Below are 8,880 nucleotides of genomic sequence, written 5' to 3' on the forward strand. Positions count from 1 at the left end.
TATATATATATATATATATATATGTATGTATATATGATGTGCTCCTTTCAGTTTCAATCAATCAAATTCACTGACATGGCTTTGGTTGGCCCAGGGCTATAATAGAAAATACTTGCTCAACCTGCCATGAAATGGGACTGAACCTGAAACCAAGTGGTTGTGAAATGAATCTCTTAATCTTCTTAACCTTACAACCATGCCTAAAATCCCGTAACAGCTCATAATTTGGTTCTTATTAATTATGTAGAATAACCGAAAGAGATTTCTCCCTCCTGGATGAAATACCAGAGTTTCACAATTAACATTGTTCAATATGGTTCTGATTCCTGGTAATTAGGCAAAACATGGCCATGTAGGTAGTTTAAAATATTCTATCAAGAAACACAAAGGTGGATTTGAACACATGACCTATGTTTTAACAGTGCAGTGGCTTTACCAAATCAGCCAGTTCATGTTTATGACAGTGCACCCACTACACTCTTGGAGTGGCTGACATTAGGAAGGAAATCCAGCCATAGAAACGAAGCCAAAATCAGACTGGAGTCTAGTACATCTCTCCAGCTTATCAGTTCTATTCAAGCTGTCTCACCCATGCCAGCATGGAAAATGGACATTCACTGATGATGATGATAAATTAAATTTAAACAAAGAAACAAAATAATAAGGAACAGAATTTCGTTACCTTTGAACTGGATCATCAGTCAGTTGTAAAAGACAATAACTCAGACAGCCAAGAAATTCTTGGTCGACATTGCTGACACCAAACACCAGACTTCGATTATTGGTAAGTTTGTGGAGGGCATCTAACACACTAGTTTGAGCAGCTACGTTGTCGATGGTACGTGATAACTGGAAAAGTATCGTTCGGTTCAAGCATCGGTAGATGGAATCCAATGAAAGTCCTGATGCTGCAAAACGAGAAATATTATAGTTTGGTTAAAGTAAACATGGAGCAAATAAAGACATTTAAATGGTTTTGACAGAAAACGCAGAAAGGAAAATATCTGACAATTTTGAAATAAACTGACATTCTCTCGGCCATGACAATGAGGGTTCCAGTTCATCCGATCAATGGAACACTCTCCCTGTGAAATTAACATGTAACTGGTTGAGTACTCCACAGACAGTCATTTATTTTTTCACTTGTTTCAGTCATTTTGACAGCAGCCATGCTGGAGCACCGCCTTTAGTTAAGCAAATCGACCCCAGGACTTATTCTTTGTCAGCCTAGTACTTATTCTATCAGTCTCTTTTGCCGAACCGCTAAGTTATGGGGGATGTAAACACGCCAGCATTGGTTGTCAAATGACGTTGGGGGGGACAAACACAGACACACAAACATATACACACACAAACATACACACACACACACACATATATATATATATATACACACACACACACATATACGACGGGATTCTTCCAGTTTCCGTCTACCAAATCCACTCACAAGGCTTTGGTCATCCCAAGGCTATAGTAGAAAGCACTTGCCCAAGGTACCATGCAGTGGGACTGAACCTGGGACAATGTGGTTGGTAAGCAAGCTACTTTCCACACAGCCACTCCTGCACCTATGTGTACTCTTAATGTAGTTCTCAGGGAGATTCAGCTTGACAAAATATGACAAGGAAAACCCTTTGAAATACAGGTACAACTCATTTTTGCCAGTTGAGTGGACTGGAGTCACGTGAAATAAAGTATCTTGCTCAAAAGCACAATACACCACTGGGAATCGAACCCACATCCTTATGAACGTGAACCAAATGCCCAAACTACCAAGCCAGATGCCTTCACATTTTGATATACATACATGATTCACATTTTGATATACATATATGATTCACATGATTCACATTTTGACATACATATACTCACATACATAGAATACCCAAAAAACTAATTCATTTAGAAAACTACAAAAAATGAAAAACAAATCAAAAAATAAATGAAGAGCTTACTTCCAAAACCAGATCTATGCATCAGAATGACTTTTGAGTAATTGTCTGAAACAACAACTTGAATATATCTGATTTTGATTGGAAGACTAAGATTCGCTTCCTGTTTATATGGCATCTATCCCAGTTTGACTGAAAAACATTTCAGGTGCATGAAGCCAGCAGCTTGCAGCAGATTGAGTTTTAATGGTTATCGTGAAATCGACCAAATATGCATTTATACTGGTTTTGAAAGTAAACTCTACAAATAAGAACAGGTTGCTTACCCTTCCTCTTAGCTTGGGAAATCAATTTACTGACAAACTCAAAAACCTCTTTGGATTCTCGAGTGAAAACACCTACAAATACACAAACATCATAGTTTTAAACATTTTTTTATTCAAGTTATGATAAAACAAAAATTCTTCCAAAATGTTACACCAGAAAATTTACATTGTCTTCAAAATCACTAGCAAACAAAAGCATTTTTTAATTTGTTCACAAGTTTCAAGGTGACGACCTGGCCAAATCGTTAGCACGCCAGGTAATAGAGAAGCATTCAACTATGAGTTCATTGCATCTTGTGGCAGAAACAGCTGTAAGCTAATGAACTTCATGGAATAATCACTCATTCCTTTATCATTTTAATTTCTTATTACTGCTCTATACTCAAATGACACTTTGTTCTGAAAGATATGCATACCGAGTTCTAACACCACCTTATTAGTATCACTATGCCTAAGTGAAACAATAAAATAATAATCTTATTATTAAGATTGTACAAAGGCAATGAGCTGGCAGAATCATTAGCATGCTGGGCAAAATGCTTAGCGACATTTCGTCCATCTTTACATTCTCAGCTCAAATTCCACTGAGTTCAACTTTTCCTTTCATCCTTTTGAGGTTGATAAAATAAGTGCCTGTTGAGCACTACGGTTGGTGTAATCAACTCACCCACAAACTTGCTGTCTTTGTCCCAAAATTTGAAACCGTTATTGAGATTGTACACTATATAATTACAATTGTAATAATGACACATCTCAAGCATTTAGACATTCAATGAGATTATTTATTGCCAAGAGATTACTCCTTTACTCTTCTACCTGTTTCAGTAATTTGACTGTGGCCATGCTGGAGCACCGCCTTTAGTCGAGCAAATCGACCCTAGGACTTATTGTTTGTAAGCCTAGTACTTATTCTATCGGTTTCTTTTGCCGAACCGCTAAGTTACAGGGATGTAAACATACCAGCATCAGTTGTCAAGCGATGTTGGGGGGACAAACACAGACACACAAACATATACACACACACACATATATATATATACATACATATATACGACAGACTTCTTTCGGTTTCCGTCTACCAAATCCACTCACAAGGCTTTGGTCGGCCCGGGGCTATAGAAGAAGACACTTGCCCAAGGTGCCACGCAGTGGGACTGAACCCGGAACCATGTGGTTGGTAAGCAAGCTACTTACCACACAGCCACTCCTACGCCTTAAGTAGTTTTACGATTAAGTAGTTTTCTGGAATGGTCATGGCTGGAATAACTTTGATCGCAGATCAACTTGATCAGAGCTGACCTGGGCCTAAAAAAGAAAGATCTACAACGACAATGATGAGACCAGTGATACTTACCCTGCCACAATTTATCAACTACACGACTAGCAAAATAGAAGACATTGTTGGCCATATTAACATAGCTTCCTCCCAGTGCTATGGGTAAGGCAGCCTGCTCTCCAAGGAGTACGTCCGCAGCCAAAAGATGGTCCATCAGAGTCTTGATAATCTCAGTCTGATATTCTCGCTGCTGAGCCCTTAAGGCATGTTCAGGCATTGCCTGGAGGGGAAATGAAATTAAAAAAAGAAACATTAGGAAATGGTAATGTAAATGAAAGACTCAGATAGTCAACTTACGTCCATTTTACTCTCTGTAACAAGCTCTACTCATGAAACTTCAAGTGTGACTCAACCATATTTTCTGTCAGCTACTGGGAGAATGCATTTACAAGGGAGTTAACCCAGCTCTCTTCCCAGACTGGCACAACTGAAGACATGGCTGGTGACAGCAAAGGCAAACATGGAAGTACAATCAGGCCCCTATGTGAATAGACTTTAGCAGTGGAACTGGGGTGAGGGGTATCCATTACAGCCTCAACTGCAACCAACCATCTGACATGATCAGCATTTGCAAGTAGTGAACTTGCTGCTTGCAGCCAGCTAAACCCACCCCATGTGAGTTCCACCACAAGTACACGTAAATAGTAGCAAGAGATTGACAATAATTTCTCAAATTTTCCAAACCAGATCACATTGAGGTTCATGGTAGTTGTAACCGACCCTTTATTGTTTCCAAGCAAGGTAAGTATTTCTTCATGGGCAGATATGCTTTTGCAGAATATTGGAAAGGAATGTCGTTCATTTACAACAATCACACATTGTGAAGATAAGGTCTCATCCACCAACCCCCACACACATGTATACAGTGGGCTTCTTTCAGTTTCCACTAACCAGATTCACTCACAAGGCTTTGGTCAACCCAGGACTACAGTAAGAAACACTTGTCCAAGGTGCCACGCAGTGAGATTGTACCGAAAACCACATGATTGAGAAGCTAAGTTCTTAACCACATGACCACAACTGCCCCAACTTTCATATCTAGAAGCAGACATAAAAACATAATCATGATGAATGGCTTCTCACAAAACATTGCAATTCTCATCTCTGTCACAAGACATACAAACTTAGTCCAACTGAAAGGAACTTTACCAAAACAGTTAAACTTACTTCTAAAACAAGATCGACGACAGTGTTAGATCGATTTGTGTTGGGTTGAGAGAAACTGTCCACCACGATTGTTCGTAAAAAGTCGATCACAAATTTTCTTGCTGCATGACCAGTGAGGAAACCTGAAAGTATTTTGGGACATCAAGATATTAGAATTTGAGAGAAAGTGCAAGAAAAATCTAAATGTATTACTATTACAGTGTGAAATTTAAGACTGTTTGCAAAAAATAGGAGATTCCTGTATAATATTTGAGGTGTTCAAAGAAATGAAGAGAAGCAACAAAGGTAAAACACTGACTTTCCAGACACTGATGGCCCAGAATCTCTTATAGTCTGCACTACTTTATAAAGAGGAACTTCAAATTCCCAAGAACACCAGAGCAGTCAACTGGTATCTTGCAGAGATTAGTATCTTTCGCAGTAGAGGATTAATAAGCTTATATAAGCTTGTTTGTGGAAGATGTGAGAAAGAAGCTGGAGGGCTGGCGGAACCAGGGGGAATGCTATGTGACGAGGTGGAAACGGTGAGAGGATTTTGTTATTTGGGAAATAGGGTGGATGTAAGAGGTGAATGAGAAGCAGCTGGGTGAAGTTCAGGAAATGTGGAACGTTGTTATAAGGGAAAAGGTTCTCATAAAAGATGAAAGGAAGGATCCATAAGAGTTGTGTGAGAGCTGCAATGGTGTATGGGAGGGACATATGGTGTCTGGGGGAGAGAGAGAGAGATGGTAGTTTTGAGAAGGGCTGAGAGAGCAATGGTGAGAGAAATGAGTGGAGTGAAGCTGTTTGATAGGAGGTGGACTGAGGATTTGATGGGGATGCTGGGGTTGGAGGAATCGGTAGAATGGTTGGCAAGGGCGAATGGAGTGAGCTGGCATGGGCATGTGTTGAGGAGGGATGAAGGGCATGTGTTGAGAAGGGATGAAGGGCATGTGTTGAGGAGGGATGAAGGGCATGTGTTGAGGAGGGATGAAGGGCATGTGTTGAGGAGGGATGAAGGGCATGTTCTGAGGAGGGTGATTGCATTTGAGGTAAATGGAGCACGAAAGTGAGATAGATCAAGGAAAAGGTGGAGGGGACAGGTGGAGGAGGAGATTGGGAGGGTTGGTTTGAAAAGGGAAGATGCCCAAAACCGGGCAAGAGGGCGAGATGGTGGTTGCTATGGCACTGAGTTACATTTGGCCACCCCTATTAATGGGGACACAACCCAGATTTAAAACACTGGATGAAAAATAAAAAAATATCCTTTATAAAGTATCTGCATTTCATTTAATTACCTTTGTCTTTTTACTTATTTCAGTCATTAGACTGTGACCATGCTGGGGCACTGCCTCGAAGTGAATTTTAGTCAAATAAATCAACCCCAGCATTTATTACACTTTAAGACTGGTACGTATTCTATCAGTTTCTTTTGTTGAACTACTAAGTTGCAGGGATGTAAAGACAAATAATACCAGTTGTTAAGGAGTGGTGAGGGACAAACAGACACACACACACACACACAGACAAGAGGCTTTCTTTCAGTTTGTCGTCTCCCAAATCAATTTGGAGATATGCTGTGATTCAGAAGACCCGGCAACTAGAGAGGAAGAGACAGACAGACAGACATACAGACAGACAGATAGACACAGAGACTGAGAGAGCAACTGAGCGGGAGAAAGAGAGAAAGAGAAAGAGAGATAGACAGACAGACAGACATAGAGGCTGAGAGAAAGAGAGACAGACAGACAGACAGACAGACTGAGAGGGAGAAAGAGAGAGAAAAAGAGACAGACAGACAGAAAAAGAGACAAACAGACAGAAAAAGAGAGAGATTGAATGATTTTATGAGTGAAGGAAAAAGTGAAAGAGGGTATATGTGATTGGATGAAAGATCTGGGTAGTCGGGTGACTGAGTGAGTGAATGGGTGTGGAGTTGACACTGTCTTGCAGAAGAATAGTTGCTGCTCTGAAATTTGGTAAATTAAGAGATGCCAGACTTGGTCTGTCCATCAACTACTTACTGTTATAATGCTTCTCTGGAGTCTTCACATAGACAATGCTGGAATCACATTCAGGAAATGGCTAGGGAGAAAATAAAAAAAAAACAGAACAAATATGAAATATATATATATATACATATATATATCATCATCATCGTCGTTTAACATCTGCTTTCCATGCTGGCATGGGTTGGACGGTTTGACTGAGGACTGGTGAACCAGATGGCTGCACCAGGCACCAATCTGATCTGGCAAAGTTTCTACAGCTGCATGCCCTTCCTAATGCCAAAGATGCCCTTCCTAATGCCAAAGATGCCTTTCCTAACATCAATATTATTAGGAATTGTATACAAAAAATGTTAAAATACCTTGTGTATTGTACGGATGATACCAGTTTATTGGAGATAAATTTTAACAACAAAATCTGATATGGATTCCCAAGGATTATATGGATCTGCAAGGGTTATATGGACCCCAGTTAAGAACCACTGGTCAAGATAAACATTGGCGACATAAAAACAGGAGACTTCCTTGCAATGAGCAACTGCCAGTCTTCCTAAAAAAATCTTGCCTAAGCCAATATATATATATATATATATATATATATATATATATATATATATAGCTTCAGATAAGTGTTGGTGGTGGTGGTAGTCATGATGATGATGAATACCATGTTTTCCGGCATACAAGCTCACATAGTATATATATGTAAACATAAGGTGTAAACATCCAGACATCATCACTCTTTCCAAACCTGCAAAAATGTTGACCTACTCTTCTATATTTTTGAGATGAATTAAGTATGTTATTTACAATGGACGGATAGGTGTCCTCATCTTTGCTGTTACTGCAACGTTTTGGTTGATGTGCTCCTTAGCCTTCATCTGGTGGAATTTTGAACCCACCCCTTTATTTGACCAATGGGGTACTCTTTTCTCATTCCTAAGGTATTTTTTGCTGATGCTATTATTATTATCATTTATTCAAGTCACTGCTTGGGATTGAACCCAGAATCTTGAGGTTAGTAGCCGGCACTCTTAATCACTACACTATATGCCCATGGGCAATTATTGAGTGAATTTTAGGGCTTATGAACCTAATATTTTTCTATCCTTCTGTAATACCAGTTCCCATATGCTACTCGGTTTGCTTAGGAGGTTATTGTGTCCTAGCACATGTGCTGCTTCTTTTAGTTTTCGTATTTTCCAGTGGTGTTCTCTCTCTATTATTTTAAATTCATTCCACAGGGAGAGGTGGTCTCTGTTTTTCCATACATGATCAGCTATACCCGATTTTTCAACATCTCCTCCTGTCACAATATTACCTCTTTAGTCAGATAAAGGGTTGGGTTCAAAATTCCACCAGAACACCTGATGAAGGCAGGAGAGTACATCAGATGAAACGTTGTGATAACAACAAACAAGGTGAGGACACCTGTCTGTCCAATGTAAATGAAGTCAACCTACCTTTTTTCACCTGAAAAATTTGACTTGTATACAGGAAAATATGGTAATGAATAAAAGAAATCCGAATGGTGGCACTTAGAATTACCTCTGGTCATAGTTCTGTTCAATGACTTCATCTTTGCTAATATTTATACTTTTATATTCTCTCCAACGGAAATCAAATCAAAAACTAAAGCACAGGTAAGAAATCATCTGAAGAAACTCACCTTGAATTCATCAACAGGTGTTGTTACATCACTGTCACTGTCAGGTAATTTGTGTGGGAAAAGGGTCGCTGCAAGTGCGGAAATAAAATCAGCAGAGCTGCACATTTGGGCAAAATCAGTTTGATTGTGATAGAGAAAGAGCAGGAATTGCATGAGGGTTACAGGGTAATCATTGAGCCAGGCACCAGTCTCCTCCATCTGGAAGTACAAGAGAAAGGGGTTCCAATGTGTATTTGTTGTTGTTGTTGGTAATACTGTGGTGATAATTTGCATCCTTTGAGCTGGTAGAGGGAGATGACCAACAGAAGAGTGTTGGCTACAGTAAACATGTGAGAGAGAGAGGGGAAAGAGAGTAGGGAGAGGGAGAGTAGGGAGAGGGAGAGTAGGGGGAGAGAGAGAGAGAGAGTAGGGAGAGAGAGAGAGTAGGGAGAGAGAGTAGGGAGAGAGAGAGTAGGGAGAGAGAGAGTAGGGAGAGAGAGAGAGTAGGGAGAGAGAGAGG

The 8,880-nt window shown here is 39.9% G+C and overlaps 1 protein-coding gene across 1 annotated transcript in view; it reads right to left on the bottom strand.

The window, feature by feature from the left end:
- LOC106877294 (WD repeat and FYVE domain-containing protein 3) overlaps positions 1 to 8,880 on the bottom strand; it is a 293,546-nt gene that overhangs the window by 41,551 nt on the left and 243,115 nt on the right. Inside the window, exons 37-42 of the mRNA XM_052968010.1 lie at positions 8,382 to 8,579; positions 6,728 to 6,788; positions 4,725 to 4,846; positions 3,576 to 3,777; positions 2,222 to 2,293; positions 683 to 908 (exon numbers count right to left, since the gene is read on the bottom strand). Coding sequence (XP_052823970.1) covers positions 683 to 908; positions 2,222 to 2,293; positions 3,576 to 3,777; positions 4,725 to 4,846; positions 6,728 to 6,788; positions 8,382 to 8,579 — 881 coding nt within the window. The remainder of the gene's footprint in view (positions 1 to 682; positions 909 to 2,221; positions 2,294 to 3,575; positions 3,778 to 4,724; positions 4,847 to 6,727; positions 6,789 to 8,381; positions 8,580 to 8,880) is intronic.

Source organism: Octopus bimaculoides, chromosome 5, assembly GCF_001194135.2.
Source record: "Octopus bimaculoides isolate UCB-OBI-ISO-001 chromosome 5, ASM119413v2, whole genome shotgun sequence".
Taxonomy (NCBI): domain Eukaryota; kingdom Metazoa; phylum Mollusca; class Cephalopoda; order Octopoda; family Octopodidae; genus Octopus; species Octopus bimaculoides.